At 42.4% G+C, this 16234-nt stretch overlaps 1 protein-coding gene across 6 annotated transcripts in view; it reads right to left on the reverse strand.

The window, feature by feature from the left end:
• Nucleotides 1-298: 298 nt before the first annotated feature.
• The window catches only part of PITPNB (phosphatidylinositol transfer protein beta), a 65278-nt gene continuing 49342 nt past the window's right edge, over nucleotides 299-16234 (reverse strand). For 2 of the 6 annotated variants that reach the window (XM_049619799.1, XM_049619796.1), the window contains 4 exons: nucleotides 8700-8810; nucleotides 6962-7084; nucleotides 3567-3652; nucleotides 299-2361 (listed from right to left, as the gene is read on the reverse strand). In XM_049619799.1, coding sequence (XP_049475756.1) covers nucleotides 3605-3652; nucleotides 6962-7084; nucleotides 8700-8810 — 282 coding nt within the window. In that variant the 3' untranslated portion in view covers nucleotides 299-2361; nucleotides 3567-3604. The other 4 variants (XM_049619798.1, XM_049619795.1, XM_049619797.1 and 1 more) reach the window with 2 other exon arrangements.

Here is a 16234-nt window from a genome sequence, read left to right on the forward strand (position 1 = left end):
GAAATGTAATTTTTAAAGAACCTCGGAGACCAATAATAACCCTTCTTTAGTTTACTGCTTAGCTTTTAAAGGCAGAAAATTAAGAAACCAAACCTAACAGTTCAACGTGGCACAGGCACATTTCAAGAACGAGAGTTTGCAGTGAAAAATTAAAAAAAAAAAACCCGTATCTTTTCTTTATTTTTCCCAGAGTGGTAGTGCCGCAAATTAGAGAACTGTTGAGAAAACGGCAGAGAAGTGGTCCACGGTGGTCTGAACCAGACGGGGCATCAGGGAAACAACCACTCAAGCACACAAGTGGCATTTTGTGATCAAATTTATTTTTTGTTTAAATTTCATTTACTTTGTTTTACTGTAATTTACACAAGAGACTGCCAAGTAAACTAGATATTTTACATTCACCACGCATTCCCTCCAATCTCCACAGTTGTTAGAAAAACATTAGATCCATGCGCTGGGCTCTCATTTCCATGCGCGCCCCAGCTCCCGGTGATGCTACAGAGAGTTAAGTCCGTTAAAAGGAGAGGGCGAGACTCTTTATTTCACAAAATTAGCAATAATCTTCCTTGCACCAAACACTCTGCAGACAAAAATGATTATGCTTTGACAACACCTATCTTACAACAGTGCCCAGAGAGTAAACATCAGTCTTGATCCTGAGTACACGGAGGACATATGCAACGTGGGGTCCGTAGCCAAGGCTAACAGGGCATCGTGGGTGCGGCAGCGATCCTAAACACCCTGGTCCGAGTCACTGCCACCGCCTCGGTGGGGACACAGGGCGTGTGGGCAAACGAGAAGCGGGGCGGGCAGGACTGTCAGCAAATCAGATTACAAACTGATATGACCACAGGGGCCGGTGTGCTGTAGGAGGGACGAGAGGTTAAAGACGACAGTTTGCGACCGGAAGGCTTCAACAATATCATTCTAGTCAAGCTTCCAGGACTGACAGGAGAAAACGGGTTTGGACAGAGAAAGCTGATAAAAATCTTACCTAGCTTCGTTTCCTTTTTTAAAGAAGGAAGAAGAAGAAGGAAGAAGAAGGAAGAAGACAAGGTGGCCGCGGCTGCTAACCAGCATGTCCGTGACGCTTCCTCGTGATGGGTTCCGGTGGCGCCCTACTAGACAGCACCTCTAGTGAGGGCTAGGCCCTCAGCAGGGCCTCGGCCCAGGAAGGTGTGCTGTGCGGACAGGCCAGTGCTGCCCCCCCAGTTCCTCCCTCCCTCCCTGCTGTCTCAAAGGCGCCTTCTCTCTTAGGGTGTATTTCAATATGAAAAGAGCAAACCGTCATCACTATCTGCGTTCTACCTCGTAAGCTGTGAGGAATCGAGATCGTTTGCATAGTTTCCAAGCTCTAATTTCAGAAAACAGTCATTTTCCAGAAACAAGACTCTGCGGAAATGCTCTACTTCCAAGTTTTCCCGCAGCCTCTGCAAATGCTATTAATTTCTTCATCAATTCCTTTGCTTGCCCAACAGGAGCCTGAAAATCGTATAGTGTTTACTATAAATCACAAGCCGCCATCTCCATCTTTGCTAGGTTTGATGTAGAAAAATACTTGAAATTTAAAATACAAAAATCCAATAAAAACCGGAACTTTTTTCTTTTTAAACGATTTTTCCCTCAGGGCAAACAAGTTAAAAATTGGCAGGTAACTACACTCCTTACTAATAGACGTTGTCCAATTTGAATTTAAGATAATAACCATCCAGAAATAAATCGGTATAAATACATTCAGAGTTTACATTCCAGATTCATTGGAATACCAAAAGATGTTGAATAAATTTTTCTGTGGGAGTCTGTTGCTTATGAGACTAAAATAAAATTTTATAAGAGACGGATTTAAAAGAACAGAAAAGTAATAAAAGGCTATGTTGTGTGTGTATACACACACACACACACACACACACACACACACACACACACACATATTGGTCCACAATTCGACATTTATGAAACATACCAGCTAGTATTACATTGCAGTCAATTTGTCCATTAATGGTATTACTCTGATAATTATTAAAATCTGTTCCAGGTATATATATTGAAAATATTTTCTTTTGCATTCTTGCTGAAGATAGGTACAGTACTTTGGAGAAATTGTACTAATCCCTTCAGTATGTTTGTATGTACAAATATACACGTGTGTGTGTTTTGATCTGTAGCTCTACATGCGTCTTATATACAGCTACAGACATACACACACAAACATATACACACACGTGGTTGGGAATCTGTGCACGTGAGTACATAATCACAAGCACACGTCTGGGAAACGTCAACACTGCAAGATACTGGTCAGATTCTTCTTCACTCATCACTGGCTGCACTTGTTCCCCTCACTTGACCTTGATTACGTAACTGTAAGAAAAGCGAAAGACAGTGCCATGTGTTAAAATACAGAGACACACCAAAAAATGTTATCATCTTGTCGCACATTCTCCAGGGGGGGGGGGGTGGGGGGGGGATCCTCAACATGGTAAAACTTCTGGCAGAAAATGTACCCCATATACTACATTTTAAAACTCTAATCTCTTGGAGATTTGGTCTTACTAATGGTATAACATCTTGTTTCATCAGAGGGAAAATAAATTGCAAGTGGAAATAAGTCACAGAACTTAGAACTTAACAAAAGTAACCGTAACTTAATTTTTTTTTTTTTTTTAAATGAACACTGAATTTAAACAAAGGGCTCTGGAGGAATCCTGGCAGAGTTCGTTCATTCTTATTCGTACGACTACTTCTGTTCATGACTGAATACTTCATTTCTCCCGTGTTCAATAACTCGATAATTCGAGAGCAGGGAGCCCATGTGAGGGGGCAGCAAAGAGCCACAGTGAGTGAGGAGAGTGTTTTAATCTTGTTCTTTTCCTCAATAAACATTATAGTTCAATAGTAACAACTGATGATTTGTGTTTACTCACACTAGTTTCAGTACGTGGGGGAGATTTTGAGGCTCTTTTCTCCCCTTTGAGGAAAATCTCTTCTCTGGGTGTATAGATTTGTGTTAGGGTTAAAATAAGGCCGTAGAAATATTTTATATTACAGTGAAAACCAAAGTGTATTTATACATATTAAAGCTAACTATAAAGGTTAACTAAAGATTCAACATGATGGAAGACATCCAGATGTTCAGAAAAAATTTCAGCTACAAGGAATCACCGAGGTTGGCCTTTATGGTATGGGACGAAGGAGCTCTGGTTTAAAATGTTTTTACATATTTCCTTACTAACCACATATGATCCTATTGAGAAATAGGTCGATTAAGTGGCCATCAATGAAAACTCAGCTGGCTTCTAGGATAACACTACGGTATGCCGGGCAGCTGGTGTGTGTCTGACCCTAACACTAAGAACTGGAGATGACTACATTCAACCTGCTCCCACAGATAAAACTCTTACAGAATAATAACTCAAGTGTTCTGTGTCAATCTCGAACATATGTATCTCTTTCAATTCTAAAAATTAAACCACATTGAACACTTAGTCTCTGCTCAGCAAGTTAACTACCCATTACCAAAAAGGTATTGGTTTTTAAACATTCTTTTTACCCGGGTCTTCACTTACACAGTTTGATATTGTCTCTGACCCTACAGGGGACTCATCTAGACATCAGCAGCCGACGTGCCTCGGACGGTACCCTTCTTACGCATCTAAACGTAAAATAAAATCATGAGCTGCCAAAATCACAGACTCTAAATTGGGTTAGTAAGCAGGGGGAGAAAAAAAGATCTAGGAAAGATTGTGAATGACCACTGCCTATTTATAACCACATCCACATTGAGAATGAAGTTCTGAGGCCCCTCCAGTAACACCGATCTAAGGAAAATCCTGCAAAAGGCTTTTCTTGTAACAGCACACACACAAAAAATGTGTATCTATTCTTGAATCTAGGAAACGGAAGCCTGCAGACTGATGATGTGGAATTATCAAAGTCGGCCAAGGGTAAATGAACTGTTCACCAATACAATGTGAGAAAATGCCCCGACGGTCTGAGTCATATGTTCATAGTCCCTAGACCAGACAGGAAGCCATGAGGGGTGGCCACCTCTGCTGCTTCTGAGACCGGAGTCCCTGACAGGAGTTCTTTATGGGAAGTTTATTTATAAGAGGGAGGACAAGAGGAAGAACAAGTGAGCACAGGCACAATGTATGAGAAACAAAGAAGGACATAAGGACGCATCAGAAAGGACAGGCATTCATTACAGTAGCCTACGGACGATTTTTAAAAAACTCAATGAGAGAATCAGAAAAGAGCGGACAGAAAAGGAACAGATGTAATAAACACACTTCTGCAACTCAACACTTCTCCCCGACCCCCAGAAGTGCCAGTTGTGACATACGAGCACTAAGTTCACCCCCAGCACTTCTTCAGCAGCTAAGCCTAACCCCGCACTTCTCTTCAGGATTCCAGGCAGGGCATTCCTGTCATGCCTAAGCTCTCAAGATGCAGTTCCTTTTCTCCGGGGCCAAAACCCATTTGAAAGAAATCCAGGTCTTAAAATATTTGTGAATTAAGAAGAGAATTATAATGTATCAAACTCCATCGTCAGGTGTCAGGGAAACAGGATGTCAAGAAAAGGGGAAATCCCTCTGTGGTGATGAGGACTCGGCAACCTCAAGCCCCACCGTGAGGCAGGTGCTTTCTGGGTAGGCGCTTTGGCCTGCAGGCACGATGCCGCCCAGAGCCTGAAGACGCTCACAAACCAACCGTTAGGGCTCAAAGCAACAGCAACGCGACGCGGAATAAAGCATTCCCCGATGACCCACAGCAAAATAACTTAAATGGGATTTTACGTGACGACGATCAGCATATAATGCTGAAATTGCCTTAAAACGTTTTTGCAATATTTAACAAAGAAACTGCCACGTCCCCCGCAAGCCCTGAACCAGCAAGAGACTTCTACCGACGTCATGTGGGAATCCGTCAGTCTGAGCCGTACAGGCACGACGATGGTATCTTCAGATAAATGGGGCTTCTGTGTAACTACGCATCTACCTTATGGACCCGCTTGGAGAAGCAAGAAGCTGAGCCTGCAAGGCCCATGGCAAGAGGTGGGAGCGGGCACCTCTACCTCCTGGTCAGGGCACTCACTGTGAGTACACTGGGACTGCTCTGATTCCTGTTGTCCTGACACTGAACTTGGCAGGGAAGGGAAGAGGTCCCAGCCAAGTTCTGTCTTGGGGTTCAGAGCTCAGACCACAGAGGGCTTCATCCCTCACCCTTCAACCGTGACCTCTTCTCCTCATGTTCTGGACAGTCCTTGCAACATAAAAATGAGAACCAAAAGCCAACCTCCGTCTTACGGGCTCAAACTAAGAAAAACAGGTTTTATCTGAGCGCTGGTAAATCCTTTTTGAAGATACCAAGGCTGTGCCATGAGCTTAGTGAGAATGAATGTAATCATGCTGCTTTCTTTTTTAACATTCAGCTGAGTCTAGCTGCCCAGAGGGGCTGGAGACAGGGCTGGCAGGTGTCTCTGGAGCACGTGGAGGGAGCAGAGCCAGCCGAGGCAGGGGAGGAGGGACCAAAACTGGGTGCTGGTAGGAGTGCTTCTTAGAGAAGGGCATTGGACTCTTGAAAACGGGAAGACAGAAGTGGGAGAAGGGCATGGGGAAAAAAAGGGGGCAAGTAAACCATGGTTTACTCTTGGCTGTTTAAATATTTAGGGGCCAGCCTAAAAATAAGGGGGTGAGGGAGAGTCCTCCACACTTGCCATTCTACCACCCTACTGCCAAGACCCAGAACTGAAAGTCATACTCTCAGTGTGAGAAACGGAGGCAAAAGAGGTTTCTATTGTCTGGCCTAGAAACCGAACTCCAATTTACAATGTTGTCTCCATGGCAAAACAGGTTCCAAATTCCAAAAAATCAACTTAAAAACTTTTGGAACAAAATCCATTCATAAACTGGAGACTGCTGAAAGTTTACTTTCTGTATAAGATAAGGTTAAAACATTTTATTGCCTTATAAAGAAAATATGTCCTAGTCCTCTCAGAAGGTTTGTATAAAGCTAATTAGAAGCAGATCTGCCGTAATCACCAAAAGTAAGCAATTTTCAACACAGATTCTTTATGATGCTGTGTGCCAAATAGATTTCCTTCTGTGCCAAAGAACCTGATTTGCTGCCACTCTCCTGTGATTAAGTGGAGGTCCTGCCTCACACACAAGCGTCTGTCAAACGCTCCCGCCTTCAGGGCTTCCAAAACTAGGACCGCTGGCGGGACTCTGGACGGCTGCATAGAAACCACCAGCCCATCCCCGACATTCCTTGGGCTCACGTCCCCCAAGAGGGCCTTACTTTCAACTGAAAAGCAGCGTGGCCCAGAGCAAAAGCAGAAGCAGACACTTCTAAGAGGAAGTGGGAAGAACCCATCCCGGGCAGAAAGGGGGCGCTCACGCGCTGCAGGGTCTGCCCTGCCCGCTGGGGCTGGGCAGGAGCTGGGGCAGGCTTTAACTGCCAAGCAGGGCTGGCTGACCTCCAGCCCAAGCATCACCCGAATTTCTGCCTAAAGCTTGCTAAAGAGCTAAGGATTAAGTGCTAGCTGTGGGAGGGAATCTCTGGAACGTGTGACAATATGGCTAGCCTTATCTAACTGACAGTGATAACAAAATGAGCCAAAGGCAACTTGGTCTGATAAAGTGAGTGTCTAAAAGGACTATGAACCAGGTCCCAGCACAGAGAGCTGCTGCATGACAAAGTATGAAACCCCTGGGCATTTTACAGGTACAGACTCCAAGTCCATAAAGCTCTAGTCTACTTTCATGGAAGATGCTCAAATAAAGAGAAATCAGAACATGCAAAAGGATGTTAGTGTCTAAGAAACCCAATTCTGATGGAGGTATATATTTAAACATGGCCTGTAACGACACTCTTCTTAATTCTAAGTCTACACTTACTAATAAGCACATACATAGTTAGAAAGGGGAAATGAGAGTTTCCACAGAGTGGGAAGTCTTACTGTTTCTAGTTCTTTCTGAGTTTCATCCTCCATTCTCCTAATGTCTTCCATTGTCAGATCAATCCACTTGTCAATCCAACAAAAAAGCTGGCGATGAAAGTTCGTAAATATCCTTTTCTCTTGCTTTTAAAACAAAGAAGAAAAGTAGCAGAAGATGGCAAAAATAGAAGATTAGTAACATATTAACTTTCTACATCCCAATTAACCCATGCAATCTACATATACTTGGAAAAGACCACTGTGTCTTTTGTATCATTTTGTAAAACAAAAGAAAAAGAAAAATCTCCCTGTGAAATGTGAAATCTCTCCCTGCAAAGGCAGCACATGTCAGGAACTGAAAAAAATGTGATGTGCACGTTGTGATCCAACATAAACTCCCGCTAGACGTGGTCTATTTGTACCTTTTTCTAAATCTGGTGACCAAGGGTCAACTCGATTTCTTCCGCTATAAAACAATACATGGTCATTCTTAACTTCTCTGCGATTCAAAGAATATTGTGAGGTTGAATATAATGTGTACGGAGACAAAAGAATCTTGGGTTCTTTGGAATAAGACGTTTATTTAAATTAAGGATTATTACATACTCTCCATCAATTTTTCTACTCTAACGTTACTCTCACTCTCTATAAAAAACCATACATTTAATGAGTGGTTTTAATTGCTACGTTATTTAAATGTTACTAAAATTTCCCAAGAAGAGAGAAAAGCTCACTGAACAAAAACAGTACTTTAATACTTTTGGACAATCTTCAACTTTAAAATTTCTTTCCATGAACAGAAGGGACTTCATCAATTACATGTGTGACGAACTTGATTGTTAATCTATTACTATGATCCAAGAGGAAGGAAGGAAGCCAGTATTTACAGAGTGCCTACCATGGGCCAGCTGCAAGCAGGCCCAACAGTAATCTCAGTGTCCAGCACATTAGGACCCTTTTTTTAAAAAAAAATGTCAGAGTGGTTACAGCTAAAAAGTAGGAAAATTATGGTAGGACAGATACAACCATTTGTGGATTCAAAGGTATAACAGGGTTTCTTTATAACGATAATAGAAGAAATAGTCACACTACAGGAAAAGTAAACACCAAAGAAACTTTCCATATTTCTTACGTGTTTACAACATGTGTGTTTCTTTATACAGCTGCAATTTTCTCCTCCTTCTAGATCAAAGTGTCCATGTTACTTTCACTTTAATGAAGACAATGTCCGAAAGAGGTAATTAGGATTCGGGTCCTCAGATTCTGTCACCCTAGGTTCAGAGTGTAACTATTCTCAGTAAGGACCTCTAAGAAGACCTCCCACGAGAAAGTGCCAAGTACGTAAGAAAGTGTGTGTCGAGAGAGAGAGAGAGAGATGTTGTGGAGGATGTGAGCAGGGAGCCAACCGAGGTCGGACAGAGGAGCCCCTCAGCAGGCAAGGCCTGGCCTCTCCCTCCAGCCAGTGCCAAGACCCCAGGAACCCTTGGGGACATGCTGTACACGGAGAGGGCTCTCTGTGAAAACAGCTGGGCAAACCATCGGGAAAGCATGTTGAACAAAACACGGCTACGCTCCTCCCCAAAGAAAGCTCCTTAAAACCTGCTGGTATCTGTCTGCTGTTTCTAGGCAGAAAAGGGTAGAAAGGAATTATACAGAGACAATAACTGTTACCTAATAAGCGAGAAAAAGACATGGTAACAGAAAATATCCCACTAATAGCTACCTAAATTTAAGTCTCCGCATTTTGAACAGACGTTACCTTCTGAATGAAGTTTTCTACTTTGCTTTGCAGTCCCCACCACTTGAATTTGATGGTCACCAGCTTATAGGCACACATCTGAGGGCAGTCAGAGTTGTTTGCCAGCTCCTTCTAGATGACGAAAATTGAAAAGGAGAAATCGTGACTTCAATATTTGTTTTGATGAAAAGTGACCGTTGTGTAGTGACATCACAGACACAGGTGAAGAAAAGTACAATCTCACATGGGTTTAGTTTAGGTATTTGGAAATTCGAAATCATTTTAGCAAAAGCAGCAGTATTCCCCTGCTGCAAACCCTCCTTCCACAGATGAAGTTACTTCTTGGCTCTACAGTTTAATAGGTGCACTGTTCTGCCTCAAATTACACTGTTCGGATTTTCTATTAAATACCAAATTCTATCCACGTCATATCAGTAGTGAGCTTTAATACATAAGGGTTCACCTAACGCCATTACTGCACCGTCCCCATGGATGTGGTGAGGCACAATAAAGAACGATCAGGAAGTTTAGCCGTCTTCTGTGTCTTTCTAACGCTGGCATGTGGAGTGGCACTGTTTATTAACTGAGGTATTCTCACTACAAGGGGGATCCGAAAAGGGACGCGGCAAGCAGGAAAAACGGTCTACAATTACCAAGTGTTTGACATCCCGGCTTGAATTTGTACAAACGGTCACACCTCATAGTTGAAATGGCACAGTCAGGGAATCAAATCAAGAGTTGTTAGGGTAAAAAAAGGTGGTTGGGGGGGGTGTATTTTTTTTTTTTTAAAGAAGCAAGGGAAAGAAATGAGGGGCTATCTGGATGGAATGAGACTAAAGAAGTATATAATGTCTACAATTTACTTTCAGAAAACAACGTTAAAAAGCAATTAGAATTTGGAACCTTAGATTTTGTCACCCTAGGTTGAGCCAAAAAAACTTTTAAATACGTACTTGTGTCGAGAGAGGGGGAGAGGGAAGGAGGGGAAGAGAGGGAAAACAAAGATGGTGAAGCATCAACAACGGCTGAACCTAGGTAGAGGTGCTCACTGTTAGACGCTTTCGGTTTTTCGGCTAATTTTGAAATTTTCATTGTAAAAATAAGGCAGGGGATTGCAATCTATGGTTACTACTGCCCGTTTCTGTGAAACTTAGTACAGGCTTCTGCCTTATTAGCAAGTTCAGGATGCTAGCGTGTTTATTCGGGGGGAAGGGTTAAGTAGTGGGTGAGCCAGGAGCTCACGTGGGTCTCCCAAGGTGTGTGTGCAGGAGCCCGAGACAGTCCTGGGCCCACCCAGAAGAGCGCCTGGGACGGGCTCACGGAAGCGAGCAAAAGCAGACACGGTCCCGGCTCTGGGGCTCCCAGTCTGTATGGAAAGCAGGCAGGTATCAAAGAATCACAGACTGCAGGTACGGACAGGGGAAAGGGCCATTCTGTAAACTCTCGGGCCAGGGCTGGTGCACCTGCAAGACAAACGCTACGTCTCAGGACCCCTGTGGGGACTCAACCAGGTGGTGCGAGCCCCGTGCTTAGCTGGGGGAACTCAAGGGCTTACCACATATTACTTCACTCTCTTATTCTTTCATAGAGTAGGGATTACCGGTTTCAATTTGCAAAACAACTTTAGATAATGTTTCTCCAAAGAGTACAAGGTCATGTACTTTTTATAACATACATCCCCTTTTTATAAAAACGGGATGGCCAGGTGAAGAGATGAAGCAGTCTTTTAGGGGTTCTTCCCCCTCATTCACCACTGCTCTCAGCTCCACGCCACATTCAGGACATCACGACGCCAGCATCGGTCACACCGTGTGCCACGGTCCCTTCTTGTCAGCTGCAACCCTGACAAGAGTGCAACCTCAGTACGTCCACTGTGTGTAGCCAGTATTCGTTCCATGCAGCCATCATGTACACAAATTCGAAAAATGATGAATTCCTAGGTCATATTCTAAAACCTCAAAATGATTCTTCATTTAAGCAATCACAGCACCAGACCACATTTCCCCCCAAATCCTCAGTTAACGTTCCAGTCTCAAACGCATTCTAAAGACAGGATAGATGGAAAAATTCTATCTTGGTCTTATTAATATGACTCCAAAGTTCTACAGAGTCCTGCGTGATTGATCAACTTCTCTCAGAAAATCTCTTCGGTTGTAACATTTCATCTTATTAATGAGCTGGCACAGGGGTTAAATCGGTGAGGTACCACCACAAGCGTTTAAATAAAAACACGATATACAGCAAACTGTCCTGGTGTGGGTGACTTCTAGGTCAACAGAAGAACTTGGCTGGCTGAGCTCTACTTCCCCATGACTTCCCTCCCATAAAACAGAGTACTAACATCATAATTCAGCAGGGATGCGTATGTACACACCCACGCGTATCCAATCCCATACACTTTATGAACAGGTTTAATTCGGCAAGTATTAAGAGGGTGCCACTTACAACCCCATCTGTGCTAGGTGTTGTAAGAGCACACAAAAGCGGCCGGGAGAGAGGAGAGTAATTACATGTGCACAAATAACGACTAAACCACTATCCTTGGTGCTAAGGATCTCTGCCAGAAGGGACACCCTTCTTCTGTCGCTGTGGCCCCGGCCTGAAACATATTTGCAGTTCCCCCTCCCTAGCCTGCAGACCCCACGCACTTCAGCTGGGCTCCTGTGTGTGGAACTAGCCCAGCAGCCTTCCACAAGACATAACTAGCTTCTGAGTGCCCAGCCTCACCGAGACTATCACACGGCTGGTCTTTCACAGATCGTTTTTTTTTTCAGTAAGCAATGAGCCAGTATTGAGGTACTCTCTCGTTCAACAAGTATCAATGAAAGCCTTCATGATGAAAGACAATTTGAAGAAAATATGAAGAATATAGTATTTAAAATTATGAAATACACCTGCTAAACAGTAGCCTTAGACTAGGAGTAAGGGGATGTGGGTTGCAGCTCCCATTATGCAAAGTAACTTCCTACGTTAGGTGGGTAGGATCCTTAACCTCTCTGGGCCTTGCTTCTGCCAATAAAAGGAAACACTGGGCTCAACTTTTCGTCTTCCACTGATGCGACGCTAAAAGGGTCAGTGAACTTAGTTCCTCCAGGGTCAGGGACGGCACATGTCCTTGGCATTCAGTGGCTTAAGACTTCCTATAATTTTGCATTTTATTCCATAATGGGCTTATTAGCAAAATATCCTCCTGCCTATGCACTTGGGCTGAATCGCCTCTGCAGCTAAGAACCTCTGATGCACCACTGATTAGCCCTAAGATACCTTCCAGACGGAACATTCCAAGGCCCTATTAATTATGGGCCGCTGATAGCTTCGTTCTGAAACTCCAAATCACTGGACACCTTAGTGTGCTAAATGAAAACCTTGGTTGTTTCCAGGAGAACACCGACTCCTCAGAATTCTACCATTTTATAAAAACGGCAGGATGAAGCATGGTTCTAATTAAAGGGTAAGCTGAATTTAACACAAATATGCTTATACCACACTTGGGCTCCAAGAGCAGAGCATACACACATGACTCCAACAATTACCTAAGTTTGTTTCTCACACGCTTTCTAGTGACTCTGGCAGTCTGCTCAAATCAATTAAAGGAATAGTGGTAATTTACAAACAGTGATCTATAATATTTAGTTTAAGTCATGGGACAAAATGAACCCGTTCTCCAAACTATCTTCCTCGGACCTTAAATATACATTCCAGTCTCATCTGCTTTTTTTGTTTTTCCATACAACTTACAAGTGATTAAAAAAAAAATTCACAGAATATGTACAAGTTAAAAAACAAGTCAACGAAGAGCCTGCTGCCTTTATTTCTTAGCGTAATTCTTTACAGTGTCAACACCTCACAGTATGAGGTGAGGGGACCTACAGAAACGTAATGTCAACCACAGGAAAAAACGGAGAACATGGAAGCTACCTATTTTTAATATATATTATATATTATTAATATATATGTGAAATCTGGGGCGCTTGGGTGGCTCAGTTGGTTAGGTGTCCAACTCTTTTTTTTTTTTTTTTTTAATTTTTTTTTTCAACGTTTTTTATTTATTTTTGGGACAGAGAGAGACAGAGCATGAACGGGGGAGGGGCAGAGAGAGAGGGAGACACAGAATCGGAAACAGGCTCCAGGCTCCGAGCCATCAGCCCAGAGCCTGACGCGGGGCTCGAACTCACGGACCGCGAGATCGTGACCTGGCTGAAGTCGGACGCTCAACCGACTGCGCCACCCAGGCGCCCCGAGGTGTCCAACTCTTGATTTTGGTTCAGGTCATTATCTCACGGTTGTGAGATGCAGCCCCACGTCAGGCTCACACTGGGCATAGAGCCTGCTTAAGATTCTCTCTCTGCCCCTCCATCTCTCAAAAAAAAATTTTTTTAAATATATGCAATATTTAAGGTTTCATTCAGTTCTTACGATGACTTGTGCGATTTGCCTCTTAATTTCAGCTATGTATGACCTTAAGACTAGTGGTTAAGAAATGGCTTAAAAAGTGTCTATACCTAGGGGCATCTGGCCGACTCAGTCGGAAAAGCATGTGACTCTTGATCTCCGGGTACTGAGTTCAAGTCCCATGTGTTGGGTGTGGAGATTAAACAAACAAACGAGTCTCCAGGGGAGCCTTGGGTGGCTCAGTCAGTTAAGCATCTGACACTTGATTTCGGCTCAGGTCGTGACCTCACAGTTTGTGAGATCTATCGCCCAGGTCAGGCTCTGCACCAACCGTGCGGAGCCTGCACAGGATTCTCTCTCTGCCCCTCCTCTGCTCTGTCTCAAAATAAATAAGCAAACATTAAAAAAAAAAAAAAAAAAAGTCTCCATACACAATGAAAATAAATAAACACTTAGAAAAAGTCTCCACATGTAATGAAACAGAAAATAGGGAGACTGCCTAGACATAGTTAAGTAAAAGCTGAAACAATCCTTGTGGCACCATCTTCTCGGAAGGGAATCTGACCCTCTGTCATTAAAAAGCCTTAAAGCTGTCCATATCCTATGTATAACCCTTTAACCATGTAATTCCACTTCCAGAAACGTATCCTGATTCATCAGAAAACACTACATATTTACTTATAACAGCAACAACCTGGACTTAATGGTGAAGTATTTTACAAGCCTTCCAAACAATGGGCTGCTACACACATAGACATTAAAAACCATCTTTTCAGAGAATGCTTAATAATGTAAACATTTTTTAAAGGCACGATATGAACATAAACAGGTATCTATCCATGGTATAAACATTTATTAACAAAATACAGTACATAAATCAGGATATGTAACAGATAACAAGAATTAAATCGTGAGAATGTAATGGATTTTTACTTTCTTCTGTGTACAATTCTTTATTTCTGAAACTTAAGAAGTATACATCTTTCGTAATCAGAAAAAAACCCAATACGCTTCGACAATACAAGAGTTTTTGCCCGAAGGTGACTATTTTAGGACAATGAATTCCTTTGCCCTAAATTATCTGGGTACTATTTCAAATCTTCACTCTTCTTTTGACTATAAATAATCTAAATGTTTTCCTGCCTTTGGTTTTGAGATTTAATACATAAAAGCTAAACAAAATCAAGCTAAAAGCTGAATTAAGATCTTAAACAGATAATCTTAGTCCAGTCCATATTACATTTTTCCTAATCTTAAACTTCTAAAGTAAAAATGAGGTACACATGCAAAGTAAAATATGACATACTCTTCAGAGTCATCAGAAATATTCTTGTGAAAAAATGTGTGACTTTCAAAACGTGAAAAATCTCAATGGGGCAAATATTTGGCATTCCACATTCAGAGGACTGTTCTAGGATCCACAGAACCCAAAGGAGTTCCAGCTTGTCTGTCCAGTTCTCAGGATGTTCACTGGGGCAAAGCAAAGCTTCCTCTCTCGCCTTGAACAATACAAACGTTTTCCTCTTGATCAGGTAGAAAAATAAGCCCAAGGCAAATAAAGCCAAAATCAAAATTCAGATCATTCACACATTAATTCCGACTCAGCTCAAACTTCACATTTGCTAACCTAAAGCAAAACGGGATTAACTCTTTCCTAAATCTAGTTGTAAATAAAATTACTTTGCTGATAAATATGAGTTTTATATAGATGAAAGCACGAAAATTTAAAAGAACAATTGAAAATAAAAGGTAAAGACTAGCTGGTTACCAAAAGACAAGAACAGTCAGGAGTTCTATAAAATGAAAACAACAGGCTAACAGAAGAACCCTAAATTATGACTCATCTTTACATAATTTAAATTTCATCTGTAATGCAGCAAGCACAAGCTAGTGGAGAAAAGGTTTCTAAAATTGTATTTCGTTTGTGTGTTCACTGAATTCCTTACATTTCATGTTTCTAACCATAAATGAAACCCCCAAACGCAAATCATGTTTTTAATTTAACAACGCATATTAGGTTACTCTGAGGTATGTGGACGAGGCCTAAGGGAGAGTAATGTATACTGGAGCCACGCAGCATAACTAAACAAAACGCAGCGTGTTTAACCGGAATGGCGAGCAATCAGCCTGAGTTATCCACAAGAACTAGTTTCTTGTATCTGTGACAAACAAATATAAACAAACGTAAAAGACAATTAGGAAAAACAAATGAAACAGGCCCAAAGGCATTATGGAAACTCATTTCCTAAAAACGTAGTCCTCTCACAATGCCACGCTACACGTCAACTCCACACACTCTCCTTCCTAGTCAAAATGCGTGGGGATGGAGAAGGAACTGGTATGTGCTACAGATCACCAGATTGATACTCTGGAAGTACGCGGCAGGTTCTGGAAGGCTCATACTGCCTTCATATTTTAATTTTTCAATTTTAGGCAATCTGAATGCTCAATTTCAGCTGTTGATTTCATAATGTAAGTTTCCAACCCAGATTTCACTAAGAAAGTTAAAAATAAATGCACTGCTGGGGCTGCTGCCAGTGCACGCATCAGTAAATATCAACAGAAGATTACAGAATATATGTGAAGTATGTGTACTTAACTCTCAAGCAAAACCCAATTCCCCAACTCAGCCTCACCACACCCTCAGTTTTGACCGGATTTTTTTTTTTTTTTTTGGCAGCCATTTAGACAGATCTACGGTGGACATCATATTCTCTGTAAGTACACAGCAAGTCCAACGTCTGGTTGCTTTTTATTTGGTTCAAGGCAGTTAACTTGAATCCAGCAAATACTTACTAAGCCTCTCCCAGGCACAAACCTCGGTGCTGGGCAGTGCCCCACGTTAAGTAGGTCAGATACAGAGCCCATGGCCGAAAACTCAGTGTTGTAACAGGGACAAAGGGGGTGGGGAAGGAGGCCCAGTGAGCACACAGACCCCCGCTCTGACAGGGGACACACCAAGTACCATGAGAAGGTCATCAACAGAGGACTTCAGCAGAGTCCAGGGCTGGAAGATTCTTATCTGACTCGGCAAATGGGAAATGTTAAAGAGAGTAAGCAAATGCGAAAAAGAAGTTCAAAAGACTAAACTAATCACAGGCTAAACTAATTTCATGAAAACAGGCAAAATGAAGTGAAGACAGGAAAGCTTACTGCCTGTGACA

The sequence above is a fragment of the Panthera uncia genome (genome assembly GCF_023721935.1).
Source record: "Panthera uncia isolate 11264 chromosome D3 unlocalized genomic scaffold, Puncia_PCG_1.0 HiC_scaffold_8, whole genome shotgun sequence".
Taxonomy (NCBI): domain Eukaryota; kingdom Metazoa; phylum Chordata; class Mammalia; order Carnivora; family Felidae; genus Panthera; species Panthera uncia.